At 42.9% G+C, this 17156-nt stretch overlaps 1 protein-coding gene across 1 annotated transcript in view; it reads right to left on the bottom strand.

Moving 5' to 3' along the window:
- Window positions 1-16716, bottom strand: part of LOC131227757 (protein MOR1-like) — a 137051-nt gene extending 120335 nt beyond the window's left edge. The window contains exons 1-3 of the mRNA XM_058223562.1: window positions 16318-16716; window positions 16065-16170; window positions 15852-15975 (exon numbers count right to left, since the gene is read on the bottom strand). Coding sequence (XP_058079545.1) covers window positions 15852-15975; window positions 16065-16170; window positions 16318-16480 — 393 coding nt within the window. The 5' untranslated portion in view covers window positions 16481-16716. The remainder of the gene's footprint in view (window positions 1-15851; window positions 15976-16064; window positions 16171-16317) is intronic.
- Window positions 16717-17156: the final 440 nt, after the last annotated feature.

Below are 17156 nucleotides of genomic sequence, written 5' to 3'. Positions count from 1 at the left end.
AAGTTTCCCAAACTCCGGTTTACTACCTCTATATGCCCATCGATTTGTGGATGATTAGCATTACTGGTACATGAACTATCTACATAATGTCCACCAAAAATGACTGACCAACTTGCCATCATAGACCAAAGTAATACTCTTTGGCACCTCGTGCAACTTCGCTACCTCACGAAAATATAAACTTGCAATGTAGGACTGCATCTCTAGTTTTCCTACATGGAACAAAGTGGGCCATTAAACAATCCACAATAACGAAAATAGAATTGCTACCACGTTGTGTACACAACAACCCAATATGAAATCCATGCTCACGTCCACCCATGGTGTCTGTGGAATAGGTAATGGCATATACAATCCTGCATTATGTGCATGCCTTTTAGTTGTCTAACATATCTAGCACCTTTTCAAGTACCTAGACACATCTCTCCTCAATTGTAGCCAATAGTACTTTTCTTCAATCAGCGCAAGAGTCATATCTCAACCCTTATGCCCCAATAATGATCAGGCATGAATTTGTGCCAATAGTTTCTCCTGAAGAGAACAATTCGAGATGCACAATCTCGTGCCCTGAAAGAAAGAAAACAAAAACAAAAATCATGTAAAGTATATCCACCTTGTTGCTCGCTCTCCATTTCAGCCCAAATTTGCCCGAAATCTTGTTCACCAACATACATATCCACAAAGCAATCAAAGTCAACCACCTTAGCTTGCAACACAACCAATAAGCTCCTCTTGCGACTCAATGCATTCACTGCCCGATTTTGTGCCTGCCTTATGCTTCATAGTGAAGGTGAATTTCTTCAAGTAAGATAACCATTTCGCATGATGTCGATTAAGTTTTTAATGCCATTCAAATATTTCAAAGCTTCACAAATGGAGAAGAATACAAACTCGTGTTGCACCAAGTAATCTCTCCAATGATGGAGGGCTTATACAATCGTATAGAACTCCACATCATATGTAAAATACCAACCCTTGGATTACTTAGCTTTTAACTATAAAAAGCTATGGGCCGCCACATTGGCCGAGTATCGCCCTGATGCCAATGTAGGACGCGTCACAATCTTCCTAGAACACCTTATTAAAGTCCGACAAAGCTAAAATGGGTGCTTCAGTCAACTTTTTCTTCATGGTTTCAAAACTCTTCTATATCGTTGTTGACCACCCAAATTATCCATTTTTCAACAATCTGGCAAAGAAGCAGCCAGTGTACAAAGTTTCTAATAAATCGATGATAGAAAGTAGCCAATCCAAAGAAACCCGCATATCATGTACTTCTACGGTGCAGGCCATTTCTGCACTCACCACATGGCCAAGAAACACAACTTGATTAGTGTGGATCTATCACACGTTCGCCGTTACAGTTGACCGCATCTCAGCAACAAACCAGATGCTTACTTTGGCATTGAGTTTTTAGGGCAAATCAGTTATAACCTTAGCCACCTTCGTCTATGTGAAGTGCTCGAGGATCACGCGCAGGGACCTGTGGGACCAACTCAGCCTATTAGCGACAAGTTCCTCGATCCCCTAAGTGGTAGCGGGTGATTTCAATGTTGTCTTATCCTCAGCAGAAAGGAGAGGGGCAAGCCCCTTCGACCATCGCAGCTCTTCTGAATTCGCCAAAGGGCTCAACAAGGCAGGGCTAATTGACGTGGGTTTTTTGGGGAACAAATTCCCGTGGTGCAACAATCAAATGGGCCAAGCGAGGGTTTGGGCCAGGTTAGAGTCTGTTGTAACAACTGATGGCTAACCACTTTCCCCTAATTTCAGGTTCAGCACTTGGCCAGACTACACTCAGACCATGCTCCCCTCCTCCTATCCTTCCCTGCCCAGCCTAAAACCTTCCCCAAGCCTTTCAGGTTCCAACGTATGTGGCTGCAACATGAGTCATTCCACGACCTTGTGCGCAGGAACTGGACTGCTAATTTTGTGGGAGACCCGATGTTGGTCCTACAAAACAAATTGAAAAAAGTGAAGCGGGCGCTCGGGAGCTGGAACAGGAACACGTTCGGGGACGTCTTCCAAAGGGTTCGGGAGGTAGAAGAGGACCTCACCAGGGCTGAGGCCTCGGCTCACAGTTCGTATGACACAAAAGTTCATCAGCAACTGCAACTGGCCAAGGACAGGCTGGCCCATTGTGAGCTTTGCGAGGAGATTTATTGGAAGCAGAAATCAAGGAACCACTAGCTGCAGGAAGGCAACCAGAACACTAAGTTTTTCCACAGTATGACTATTGAGCGTCCAAGAAGAGCCACAATCCATGAAATCAAACTCGAGGGAGCAGTAGTGGCTGACAATCAAGACGCCATTAAAGGGGCTGCAACTAAATTTTTCTCGTCCCTCATGCAGGCTGACCCTCCCAGCCTGGGTGATCTCCTTGACGTGATCCCCTCCAGTGTCTCGGATGAAGATAACAGGTCTTTGATGGAAGATCCATTGCTGGAAGAGGTGCAGGCAGCAGTGAAGGGGCATACACCCGATGGAGCTCCTAGTTCGGATGGCTTCACAGGGGCTTTCTTTCAGGGTTGCCGGGATATTGTGGGCCATGATCTTCTCCTAGTAGCCAGGAGCCTTTTCAGAGGAGATTCTATCCCAAGAGCCTTCACAGTGACACTGATATGCCTCATCCCAAAATCCCCAGCGCCAGAAAAGTTCTCGAATTTCCTCCCCATCAACTTGTGTAACTGTGTATACAAGATTTTTTCCAAGATAATAGCTAACAGGCTGAGCAAGACCTGCCCAGCATTGTCTCCATCGAGCAAGGGGCTCTCGTCCAAGGGAGAGCCATTTCGGAAAACTGTGTGTTGGCCCAAGAAATCTTCCGCAACATTGATAGAAAAGTGAGAGGTGGGAATATCCTCATCAAACTGGGCATGGAAAAAGCCTATGACAGGCTCGAGTGGGGTTTCTTAAAAGCGACGATCTGGCGGTTTGATTTTGGGAGTAGCTAGATTGGCTTGGTCGAAAAATGCTGAAATAACTCTTGGTTCTCCATCCTAGTCAATGGGGAACCATGTGGGTTCTTTCGGTCCTCTAGAGGTCTTCGTCAGGGGGATCCCATCTCGCCCGGCCTCTTCATCCTAGCGGCAAAGGTGTTAAGAAAAGGTTTCAAACATCTGATTGACAGGGGCAACCCGTAGGAACTACCCCCTCATCTCTCATCTCCTCTTCGCAGATGATAGTCCTCCTCGCCAATGGAGGTTGCTCTTCGCTGAAAAGTATTGCGAGTTTCCTATCCCAATACCAATGTGCATCGGGTCAAAAAATCAACACTCATAAGAGTTTTTTCATTCTTTCGACGGGCCAAACTCTCACTCGTTCCAGGACTGCTCAGAGGATCCTGGGTTTCAACCAAGGGGTGACTCCTTTCACCTATCTCGGAGTTCCAATCTTCAAGGGAAGAACACGTAGAGCATATTTCCATTCTTTGGTGGAGAAAATTTAGCGCAGAATATCTAGCTGGAAAGACAGAATTTTGTCCCAAGCGGGCCGCTCGACGCTGATCAACCATGTCCTATCCAGCATTCCAATCCACATTATGGCAGTGACTGACGCTCCAACTGCCCTGCTTGGAGACCTGAAGCGCGCCTTCTCAGATTTCTTTTGGGGCTGGGAGGGTACCCGCAAACGCTGTCACTAGGTTAGCTGGAAGTCCATTGCGATGCCAAAGGTTGAAGGTGGGCTGGGAGTTAAAGACCTTAGCAGTATGAGGAAAGCCTTCAGGATGAAGATGGCTTGGACAATGACACGCAGAGGAAAGGACGGCTGATGGGCAGAATTCATGAGGGCCAAATATTCCATCGACTTTCACTCTCCAGGAGGTTTGAGCCTCGTGCCTTTCGCCTCCCCCATGGAAAAAAATCCGCAAAGACTTTCCTATTATCAATGCCCAATCTCACTGGCTCATCGGTCGTGGCAATTGCAACTTTTGGGAGGTAGATTGGAGGTTGCAGGCGTCTACCCCTCTTTCCCATCAGGTCAGTAGTTTCATTGGGTTGTAGGGTTGGCATGACCCCACAGGAACTCGGGTCCTCCTCCCCCAAGTGGTAATAGACCACATAACAGACGCAGGTATCTGCACCTCCACTATGGAGGATAGGCGGATTTGGATCGACTCTCCTTCGGGAGAATTCGACGTTAGATCGGCTTGGCAGATTTCAAGACATGCAGGGGTTAAGAATTCATGGTCCAAATGGGTGTGGCGCCACAAACTTCCGCCAAAAATATCTCTCCTCACTTGGAAAATCATCCACAACGTGGTCCCTGTGGACAGCAAGACCCAAGCCAAAGGCATCTCCTTGGAGTCGAAATGCAACTGTTGCCACTTGCCCCTTCCCCCCCATGTGGAATCAATAGACCACATCTTCTCCTCGGTCATCCCAGCCACAAAGGTGTGGAACTATTTCCACCCCCTATTCAGCATGCACCATTCAGCCCACGCAACAGCCCGCAGTTTGGCTGCCAGATGGTGGACGTCTTCTGCCCACTCTCACCGTTTGCAAATTCTAAGGGGCCTCACCCCTCTCATTTTCTGGGAATTATGGATGGCCAGAAACTTAGCTCCCTTTGAAGACTCCCCGATTTGCGTTGATAAGGTGATTGGCAAGGTCCTCCACTGGTTCACCTTGAACAGCCCCTCTCCCTCTCCCGAAAGTCTTAAATCATTCTACAACTGTAACCCTTTCAGCTCTAGGGATCTAGGGGAGGTCAGCAAGCCCGAAATCTGTCCATGTGGTCAAATGGGCAAGACCCACGAGCGGCTGGATCAAAATCAACGTCGATGGCTCTTCCCTTGGGAACCCTGGGCCATCTGGGCGTGGCGGCGTCTGCAGGAATTGCGCAGGTGATTTTTTGTTTGCATTCTCAACCGGTTATGGATTTGGCTCCAACCCCCAGGCTGAAATTAAAGCTATCTAGGAGGGGCTCTCTCAGAGTGTGAAGTTGGGTTTCTCCAAGGTGGAGGTTGAGAGTGACTCCAAGTCCATGATAGAGACCCTCTCCAACATCATCTCTCCAGCTTGGACCATCTGGTACTGGAAAGCCAGAATCAAAGTGCCCATGGGCAACTTGGAGGTCAAGCTTTCTTACGTCCCTAGGGAAGCTAACGCGGTAGCCGACGCTCTAGCTCATAGGGGCAGCGACTGTCAAACGCCTACATTCTACCGATCCCAATCCGATCTCTGCTCTATCTCTAGAGGTCTGTTGTTTATGGATAAAGTAGGTTTGGGTAGTTTGAGAGAGGGATAACCCTCCTTTTGCTTTGTCTCATGATAGGCGGGCCTGTTTTTTTGTTTAGGTTGACAGTTCCGTCCGAATTTTTGTATAGTCTTTTCTCATTTAATGAAGATATCCCTTATATAAAAAATTAAAAATTAAAAAAATAATAAAAATAAATAAATAAATAAAAACGCACAACTCAATCCATTCCCAAGCTACATTTTTGGGTTAGCATATAACGGTTCCTATCTCAAAGCGTCACATACACTTTGTAGATGATGCATATGGGCGTGCATCTCCGAACTGTAAATTAGGATGTCATCAAAAGGTGTCACTAAGAACATTCCAATGTAGGGTAGTAGCACCTGGTTCATCACTCTCATGAACGTGCTTGGTGCATTAGAGAGACCAAACGGCATCACCAACCATTTATATAACCCATCCCGCATTTTCAATACAATCTTCCACTCCTCACCCAAGTGGATCCGAATTTGAGGATATCTGCTTCGTAAGTCTATCTTAGAAATGATTTTTGCCCCTGAAAGCATATTCAACATGTCATACAATCAGGGTACTAGAACTGATATTTTATGGTGATCTTGTTGATGGCACTCTAATCGATGCACATCCTCAACATGCCATCCTTTTTAGGTGCAAATAGAGCCAGGACTGCACATGGGCAAATACTTTCCCTAATGTATCCATTTACGATTAAGTCAGTGACTTGTCATTTCAATTCATCATGCTTTTTCCGACCCATCCTGTAAGTTGTTGGGTTGGGTAAACTCAACCCCAACACCAAGTTAATGCAATATTGGATATCCATCATCAATGGTAATCCTGAAAGTAGCTCATCTGAGAATGCATCTTTGTAATCACCAACTAGGTCTTCCGTTAATTTACTCATAAGGGTGGCAAGACTAATATTTTTTCCACATATAAACCACATCATGGCCCTCAATTTCCTCCAAAAACCATGCACGGGACAGAAGACTAACACCCCCCATAGTTGTGAGTTTCACACAAATCATCTCTCTCATGGGTTTCAATAATATTTTCTTATTATCTTTCATGAAGGTGTTTGTATTCCCCAACTATTGTGAATGGTCCACCGACCCTACTACCATGGTCAACCTAACAATATGTGGCACACACCCATCCCTTGGACTACATCGCACTACACATTCTCATGATAGGTTTTACCATTAGTGAATGAAGCCAAATGGCAACAGAAAACCTTTACCTCACTATCTTGCTTAAACCAAGCAAGTCAGTATGGAACCAGATGCTTCTCGATCTTCAACTGAAACTTTTCTATGACCTTCTTCGAGATGACATTTTTACATCTGCTCCCACCAACAATCACTCCATAGAATTTGTTCATTCACTATACAGCTTGTCTAGAAGATATTAGTCCACAACTAATCATCTTCCTTAGGTGCAAGAAGAGCCATTCGGATCACCAACATCTCTAGACCATCGCCATATATTTGATCGTCTCCACCGTTAGAATCATATTTCGCATCATGCATTCCCCCATTGGCCTCACCCTCATTATCAACCAACTGTACCTCCACAATTGCTTTGGAAACGCCAACCAAATTGACCTGTCACTTCCTATCATTTGGAGGAAATATGCCCAACTTTGTTGCATTTGTAGCACCAGATGTAGTATTTTTTGTGTGTGTGTGTGTGTGTGTTTAGTGGCTCTTCTAATATAAGTGGATGTGCAAACTTTCCTCTTCTCCTGCAATGTACTATATGTGATCTATTATAATAAACATTGTGTGAAAAGGCATGTTAGCTTACACACAACATTTTCCCCAAACTCTCCTCTTTGTTCTTCTCTCTCACTCTTCTCCTCTTTTCTCCACACTATAATCATCAAATCCTTTTCTACCGTGGCGAGTTCCAATTCCTTCCAACAGCAATTATTCAGCTCTTGCAATCTCTTCTGGTTATTCTAAAGGTGGAAAAGGATCTAATCGAAAGACCACAGCACCTAATGAGAAGGATAAGTTGGGATGCGACCATTATGAGAAGACCTGCCATACACAAGAGACTTGTTGGGATCTTCATCATAAACCAGTGAAGTTCAACCGTTCTAGACAGCCACCTCTGTTGGCGCCTTTGCTCCTTCCTTGGGTGCTAACTCTTCTTCCATAACATCCCCTCCTACTGGGTAGCCCTCGTCGATGTCGGAAAGTTTATCTATTGTGGAATTAGACCACCTTTGTCGTTTACTTCTCTAAAATGAAAAGTTAATCTACTTCTGACTGATTCGCACAATCACGTACACATATCTGCTAACCTTGTTTGTCACTCCTCATCCAGCCCAACCTAGACCATTGATTCAAGTGTGACTAATCACATGACAAGTCTATTTGTCATCCATCTTTTCTTCATACAGTATATTCTAGAAGAGATGAAGTGAGAATTGCTAATGGATCATATCCTCTATCTTTGGGAATTGGGAAGGGTGATATCAAGCGTAATGATCACTTGTCTCTATCTTATGTTTTTCTCATTCCAAATTTATCCACAAGCTTATTGTAAGTAGTCGTACAAAAAATGTTGTCTAACTTTATTTCCTATCATTGTGATTCCCAAGACTTGGTGACGAGGAAAATGATTGACAATAGTCATGAAGCGGATGGTTTGTACCTTCTGGACATTGTTGGTTCTCCTTCAGCCTTGCAGCCACGTAGTAGTCTTAATAGGGATCTTAATCATGCCCAGGTTAGCTTATGGCTAGTTATTTAGGACATGTATCTTCAGTCATTGAAGTTGTTATTTCCCGACTTAAACTAAGTCAGTTTTAGGTCAGAGTCTACGCTGTTAATGTCCAAGCATTGTAAAACAACCTTTTTCCTTATGTTTGAATAAAAGTTTGTTACATTTCATATTGTTCATTCTGATGTGTGGCCCCTCTCCCATTGTATCCATGGATGGCTATCGATATTTCGTTTCTACTGTGGATGATTTCTCCCACTGCACCTAGGTGTATCTCATGAAAGCTTGTGATGAAGTAACAAATATTATGAAAAGGTTTCATAAGATGGTACTCACCTAGTTTGATAAGAAAATAAAAACATTTTGGTCGGACAATGCTCGAGAATATTTTGAAGGTGAATTACGGGGTTATTTACAAGAGTATGGGATGATTCATCAAAGCTCTCGTTCATACACTCATTAGCAGAATGGAGCGGCAAAACGGAAGAATTGTCATCTTCTTCTAGTTATTCAGAGCCTCATGACAGGGATGCACGTTCCAAAGCATTTTTATACTGATCTAGTGTTAATTTCCACCTATCTTATTAATCATATGCCATCAAGGGTATTGAAGTTGAAGTCCCCGCATCTAGACCATTATCCAAATCAACCATCTTTCATTGTTCCACCTCATGTCTTTGGATGTGTGTTTCATTCATGTCTCGAGTCAAGACCAAACCAAGTTAGATCCAAAAGCCATTCGGGGTATATTTATGGGATATCGCTCAACACAAAAGGGATACAAGTGTTTTGACCCTACATCCAGAAAACGTTTTGTCACTATGGATGTTACCTTTTTCGAGTATGTGCCATATTTTTCTCGTGATCCTACCTTTCTTCAGGAGAAGCGTAGTGAATTGGAAGAAACACATCCTTCTCCAATTTATCCCCTTCCTAGTCATGTTCGTTACAATCCACCAACTACTACTCCAGTAAATCCAAGGCAGCCTACTAATACTTATTGATGCAACCCAACACTCACAAGCGAAGAAACTACAGGTATACAGAAAATGTCGAAAAGGGGTGATCACAACAACACGCCCACTCACTAATTCTAATTCCTTAGAACTAGGTAATCATTCGCCTTTGTTTGTTCCTTCTTCCTCTGAAGATAGTGCTCCTATTGTCTTATGCAAAGGGAAGCATGGTGTACTTAGATATCCTATATCTGAGTTCATTTCATATGAAGCATTATTTCCCTCCTATTATTCCATCTTGTCTTTGGGAAGAGGATTGTACCATGAGAGAAGCAAGGAGGTCAAAATGTTTCAAATATACAACATGGCTCTGGCAATGCAATGGAGTTGGACCCTCATGTCGATTCAAATGAATCAGTCTTTCCACGAAGGTAAATCCAGTTACATCAAAAGATGCAGTCAATACGGCCAAAATCATACCCATAACCCAAGTCAATTCGTAAGGTTTTTTTAAATCCACCTATGAGATACATGCTTTGCAATTTTTGGCCCCATATTCTGGGTGTGCCATGGGGGAATATTTATGCGATAATGGAATGCACGCATTAATAATCTACGATGATCTTAGTAAACAGGTGATGGCATATTGACAAATGTCATTATTGTTACACCAACCACCAAGCTCATCATGATTGCCTTCCTTTAGCCACCCAGCAGAACAAGCGCCCCTTCAAATCATCAGTTCAATGTTCAATGATGAGGAAAGAAAGGAGTTTATCTCCAGGAAGGGAAGTCTGCTTTATGGGAAAATGAGGAAAAGTAGATTTCTTCTATTTCTTTGCCTTCCAGATTCCAAGAGGTCTCTAATCTAAAGTAGAGTGAAGCTATGATGGAAGAGATTAGGGCGTTAATGAAGAATGGAATGTGGGAATTAGTAGATTTACATGAAGGAAAGGAGCCAGTAGGTTACAAATGGGTCTTCACAATTAAACACAAGGCAGATGGGTCGATTGAAAGGAATAAAGCCAGGCTTGTTGCCAAGGGGTACACTCAAACATATGGGATTGACTACGAGGAAATGCTTACACCTGTAGTGAAGATGAACATATAGGTTCTACCTTCACTTGCTACTAATTTCTATAGGTCGTGGTAACAACTAGATGTGAAGAATGTGTTTCTCCATATAGACTTGAAGGAGGAAGTGTATATGGCTCCGAAACTTGGTTTAATGAAGGAAAGGTTCATAAGTTAAGTTGATTTATGGACTTCAACAATCTCCTCTGGCTTGGTTCGAGAGGTATAGTCAGGCTGTGGAGAGGATTGGTTATTCCCAAAGTCACGTCGACCATACTCTCTTTATGAGGTGACGAGGTTAGTTAACTATAGTTTTGATTATTTATGTGGATGATACTGTGGTGACATGAGATGATTCTTAGGAGAATTTTGAATGAATTTTTGACAAAAGAATTTAAGATTAAGGTCTAGAAAATCTAAAATATTTCCTAGGTATAGAGGTTGCTTGATCAAAGAATGGTATGTTTACAACTCAAAGAAAGTACACCATAGACTTACTGAAGGAGGCTAGGTCCCCAACCAAAAGACATTCCCACTGATCCTAATCATAAGCCAAGTCGAAGTGAGGGGGATTGTTACCGAACAAAGACATGTATCAGAGGTTGGTTGGCCGACTTTTATTTCTCTCACAAGACCTAATATAGCATATGCAGTGACTGTGGTGAGTCAATTTATGCAGGCTCCACGGGTTCCTCACTTGGAGGCAGTTGAAAGAATCTTGAGATATTTGAAGGCATCTCCTGAAATGGCCTTTTATTTGTAAGTCATGGCTAACTACACAGATACCAACATCGATGCAAATTAGGCTTATGGTGTAGATGACAGAAAGTTGACTGCAAGATATTGTACTTTTGTTGGAGGAAATTTGGTCACTTAGAGAAGCAAGAAATCGATTGTGATAGCAAAGTCTAGTGTTGAAGCAAGGTACAAGGCTATGGCACATGGTGTAGGCGCGTAGTAGAGGTATTGTGGCTGAACATTATATTTCGTGATTTAGGAATCAAGGCAGCGACTCCTATGAAGGTGTTTTGTGATAGCAAGGCATCCATTATCATCGCACAAAATCCAGTTCAACATGATCATACCAAGCACATTGAAGTTGACAAGCACTTCATTTGTGTGCAAGTTATCACTCAAGATCTTTACTCACGTTTGTAACAACTAAGAATCAGCTACCTAACATTCTCATTGAGTAGTCAAGACAAAATTAGAATATGTTACTAGCAAGCTAGGCATGATGGATATCTATACTCAACTTGAGGAGTGTTGAGAATATAGTTCGAAGGGCTTTTATGTAATATGTGGTCTAATAAGGGTTTATTTATATCTTCCAAAAAAAAGGGCTTATTTGAGAAGGGGGACTAAAAAGAACCCTAATGTTTTCTCCTTTGCTCTTCTTTTCTTCTTTTTTCCTTTCTCTTCTTCTTTCCCTTCTTCTACCTCTCTTCCTAGAATCTTATTCCCCATTTTTACTCTTTCATGATACTATCTAGCCTTACTCCTCTTTTCAAATAAGGAGGCTTGCCTGCATGCTTCTGCAATTGTAAACACCAGCTGAATCCCCAACTGATCTGCAATAGTGGGTTGCAACCCATCAATAAAAGCAGTGACCAGCTGCTCATCAATCTTAAATAAATTATTCCAAGCCACCAGATGATGGAACTCTTCCGCGAACTCTATGGTCTTGTCTCCTTGTCAAATATGTTGTAATAGCTAGAGAAGAGATTGAACATAGTCAATGGGTAGAAAGACCTCCTTCATGAGAGACTTCATCCTCTCCCATGTTTTCACCTAGGTCTTTCCGCACCTTTCTCCGGTGACCTAAACTTGTTCCCACCACACCGAAGCCCTACCTTTCAACTTCATGGCAATTATTCACTTTTTTGCTCCCTCCACATTTTTGTAATCAAAGATCCTCTCCAACACATCAATCTAATCCAAAAAAAAAAACCATCCCCATGCATACTACCATGACATAGAAGAACCTTCACCTTCACTTCGATCCATAATGATCCCCTCTCATTCCCGCTTGCAACGGCTCAACAAACAGAGCCTCACAATGGAATGGGTAAATATTACTCTTGCTCAACTCATCGTTATCATCTTCTTGAGTCGGTGGTTCATTTCTTGCTAATAGTGTAGTGAGTTGTTTGGGGATGATGGTTTGCAGTTACCTCTCTAAGATGGCAAATCTCTCTTCGACTAGATCTACATCTTCCCCATACATTCGTTGTGCACCACGACCTCTACCTCTACGCAGCATGATCATAGAATAAGAAGCTCATGGAAGAACAAACAATGGCGGAAGTGGAGCCTCTAATACCAAATCTTGTATAGCCAACGAATGAGATTCATCAACCACACACAATTACATCAAACCCAAGCACCAAATCACACCCAAACACACCAAGTCCAAGAACAAAGATTCTTTCACTTGAAAAGAAAGAAAAATCAGTGTAATAACCAACAAATAATCAAGCTCTCACTAGTTTGATGACCTAGATCACACACACCACTTGTGAAAAGTATGCACTTGCACAAATACTAGAGAAGAGTTGGCGCCCAAGGCTAGTAGAGAAGAAAATTGTCCCAAAAGATGTAAACATTTTCTCTTTATTGAATTTTTATATTGAGGAAAACAAACGAGAAGCCCGAGCACTAATCGGGCCTTGCATCAAGCATAAATGAACTAAGTGTTATCATCTTAATCCTAAAATCTTCATTTAAATGAAAATTACTAAAATACCCCTATCTACTTAAGTGAGACAAGCAACGGAAAAAATAAACCAAAATTCATCCAATAAAATTCATAACTTAAGGTAAATGGCATGAAAAGACCCTTTTTTGAACAAAAAGTGTACCATGGGTGCCACAATGTGGTCCATTAAAGGATTTACGGTTTGGCCATTATGAAGATATTTGGGCCCCCTTCCACGCTCTAATCCATCCCAAAACTCCTCAACAAGTATATCAGCCCAATCCATCAGCATTCAATTGTTCACGTTCTCATCACACTCTGCAACATTTGCAGTGGATTTGTAAAGGATAGTTGTCTACCACTTTCTTATACTAATAAAGATAAATTCCTATCACTCATTGCAGAAAACGTAGACATCTTAAAGAGCAATGCCAGGATTTAAGCTCCCATCTTCACACAGATCTACCAAATATCATTGTTGTTGCACACTCTACTCGAATTGCGGGGGAGCATGGCTATTTTTCATTCCAACCCCACTATGATTAACCCAAGAGGCTAAATCATCAAGAATCTCCAAAAACAAGTGGTTGCTCTTGAAGTATTGACTTAATTCACTACTCCAAATGAGCAATAAAGTATAGTCGGTGTTCGACATATCGATAATATCGGCCGATATTATCAGCATCGCGGTCCAGCGATACAAAACCCTTCAAAAGAGACGAAGAAATTAGGAAATTTTAAAGAATACTTTATATCAATTGATATATCAATCAACATCGCCAAATATCGTTCGGTATCGCTAAACATCGTGCGATGTCGATGATACTGTCACTTTTATCAGGATTTTGTTTGTTTTTTGGAGAAATTTGGCTATACAACACCTGCTCATTCATGAGGCTACTATAGCCAACTACCAAATTCGTCGATAAAAGCGTCGAGATGTCGAGACAACATAATTATCCAAAAAAACTCAGAAAAGAGAGAGAGAGAGAGAGAGAGAGAGAGAGAGACTTTCAACAGGTGGATTTCGGTACCCGTAAAAGAGATCGCCCTTACCAGAAGCTACATTTGGTGGGCCATTCGAATCGAAGCACCGTTCGTAGGTTAGTGCTATAAAATGATCTTCCATAATGAATGGACAGATTCGATAAAACATATACATAAAGTGCCCCACAAAGCCCACGACAGGACCGTTTGTCTCGAGCTAACGCCACGCAACAGGAAGCGGATTGGGTGTGTACCACACACCACCAACCTAGCTGGTGTGTTGACGTCACCAAGTTTTGTGGGTCCCATCATCAGGTATGTGTTATATCCAAACCGTTTGTCCATTTGGCGAGCCCATCATAAGGCTTGAGCCGAAAAATAAGACAGATCGAAAGATCAAGTGCACCACACTACTAAAAGCAATGGGAGAGTGAAAGTCTACCATTGAAACCCTTTTGGGGGTCACAGAAGTTTTGGATCAATATGATATTTTTTTACCTCTTCATCCAGGTCTGTGTGACCTCATGAACAGATTGGATGGAAAAAAAAAAAACATTATGGTGGGCCCTACAAATGTTTTAACAGTGAGAATCATTATCCCCATTTCTATTTGTGGTGTGGTCCACTTGAGCTTTGGATATGACTCATTTTTGGGCTCATGATCTAAAATGATCTCTCCAAATGGATGAACGATGTGGATATAATAAATACATTATTGTGGGGCCATGTAACTTTGATCTCCTTTGAACCGTTCGTACAACTCAAGCTCAAGGAGTGTCAGCGCTTGTCTTCACACGACACGTACCCACACCAGCCAGGTCGCTGGTGTGTAGTACACCAGCCAATCCACTTCCCTTTTTTACGGGCGCGGGTTGGGTTACCTCCAGACGGAAGGTATTGTCAGGGGCTCTATAGGGCCCGCCATGATGTATGAGTTTTATCCACACCATCCATCCATTTTGATACGTCATTTTAGGGCATGACCCCAAAAAGGAAGCAGAAGTAAGGCTCAAGTGTACCACACCACAGAAAATTGTGGTGGCAATGATGTCCACCGTTGAAGCTTCTCCACACCACAGTAAGAAGATAGTCTACATTCTCCACACCATGGTAAGAAGAAAGTCATTCACTCACATCAGCCATTGAACCTCCTTCCCTAATCGAAGCAACCAGGCATCGTTGAAGGACCTTACAGGAGTTCTCCACCACATAAGAATCAGGCTGCACCTTCGGCCCTTCCTTCCACACACACCCTCCCTTGATTGCTTGCTACACCTCCCCTACCTTGGACCTAGAAATCTTATCCTCCTCCCTCTCAAAAGGCCTCTTCACCACTGCATCAAGAAACGACTCCGCTGAACCCTAACAATATCCCCCATGTGAACACCTTTCAGGACTCCTGCCCTTCTCCGCTCCCTTCCCCCCTTTTCGATTCTCTCCAAATTCCTATGGCCAGCTTGATTCACGACCTCAAGGCCATGACAAGTTCTCTACATAGAGGGCCTCCTGGCCCCCAGAGCTCCTACTGTTCAGCTCAACTGCAGCACGACTCACCTCCACCTGATTCTCTTTTCGCACAAATGCAAATCCCATGACTGCTGCCAACTCTCTGCTTTAGGGAATGACCCCCTCCATGACCTTCCCAATACTTCCAAAACCCTAGAAAACGGCCTCTTGACCACTCCTCTGGGAAGTTTTCCACATGCAGTTTTGGGAACTCTGGTAGTGACTAGTGACCCTGCTGCTCAACCACTCCACAAATTCAGTTGCCATCCGTTAAACTCCCCAACTTTTTTGTTCTCTAAACTCCAACTCTCTATCGATCAAAATTGGAATGTAGTTCCACAATATGAATAGTAAGGTGGATCATATTCTGTTTTATGGAGCTAATTACTGCAATCTTTTTAAGTTCCAAAATTACTTTTGTGTAATCAGTATCAGTTCAGTAAAAAAGAAATAATTATTGCAATTAGATTCAATAGTACATCCAAACCTGACCTACAGAAAACTAATTAGCACATATCATGCTTGATGCTGATATGGAATGGCAGTACCGTAGAAATCTGCTTACGTGAGATTTACTGGTGGAAGGTGACTATGAATAGGCCAGGTCTCTAAGCAATTGAAATTGAGTGTGATTCACTTGAGAGAGAGAGAGAGAGAGAGAGAGAGAGAGAGATGCATACCAAGAAAACGTCTGCTGCCTCCAACTCAACCCAGAGCAAAAATGAAGCCTGGGCCTTCTCCACCGTCTTGGGACGACCGGTGAGGCATTTGGCAACGATCACATCGCATACTTCCTTTGCATACCTACAAAAGTAATAATACATGTACGGAAACGAACGGATCAGTGATCTTAAAGGCATGCAAGATATATGCAGCAAGTAGATGCTGTTTACCTGCCAGCGTCAGCATCAGCGGCACGTAGGAAGGCAATTAGGGCATCAAGGGCCTTCTCCTGAACAGGAGCATTTGAATCGGCAACCGTCTTTCTGAATAGGGGACCTGATCATCAACAGCAAAAAGTGAATCAGTCGAAGCATTCTGTCATTCGATCAATGTACGGTGTGTGCATTGCATGTGGGATGGATTGAGGGAAGAGAAGGAGCAGATCTGAGCCCTAGAAAAAGGAAGAAGGGGATTATCAGATACCAAAGTCACGGAGACGGGGATCCTTTGGATCGGAGATGGATTCGCAGAGGGCGGCGAGGTCGATGTTGGCATCACTGCGGACCTTCCAGTTCTTATGAAGAAGCCGTTCTTCCCACGGCAGCTTCTTCGCTTCCTTTAGCAATTTCTCGTCTTCCGTCGACATTCCTCTCTCCCTCGCTCTCTCTCTCTCTCTCTCTCTCTCTCTCTCTATCTCTATCTATCTATATACATCTACAGACGAGAAGCAAAGGATCAAAAAAAATATATAGATTGCATACAACAATGGTATGGCCTATGAATTGTTCCAGAACAATATTTCGGATGTAAGTTGAGAGTTCTGTTCGTGCTTTCATGCACGAATCATTCTCCTCTCTCTCTTCTCTCTCTCGCTCTCAAGAGCGAGCGTGACAGCGTGTGAAAGAAGGCACCCTCGGTCTCTTTTGTTTGGAGTTATATGATACTCAGGCTGCCTACGACGCTTGATACGCCGGCATTTGGACATTATACACGTACGTGACAATACTAACTCAAATAAACAGACTAGATTATCCATCCTAATTGTCCCCAAGTCACAATCCCAAGATTCGATGGGTCGGATGATATTAACCCCTGATTCGTGGACACTTGTTTGTGCAAATAGGACCGCTGATTTTTTTTCATTTTTAACCGTCCAATGAATGTCCACAATCCGAAAGTCGAATCATCAAATAAGCATAATTTTCGGTTCATGATACGTCTGCACCGGTTTCATAATTTGGAACGGCTTTATTTACTGATTATGTAACACATGCAATTTTTAAGAATTTATAAGTAGTACTTGTGTATCATCCACCGTCCTC

The sequence above is a fragment of the Magnolia sinica genome, chromosome 15, assembly GCF_029962835.1.
Source record: "Magnolia sinica isolate HGM2019 chromosome 15, MsV1, whole genome shotgun sequence".
In the NCBI taxonomy this organism is placed as follows: Eukaryota; Viridiplantae; Streptophyta; class Magnoliopsida; order Magnoliales; family Magnoliaceae; genus Magnolia; species Magnolia sinica.
The sequence above is the reverse complement of the archived record's forward strand: the minus strand, read 5'-3'. Positions and strand labels throughout refer to the sequence as shown.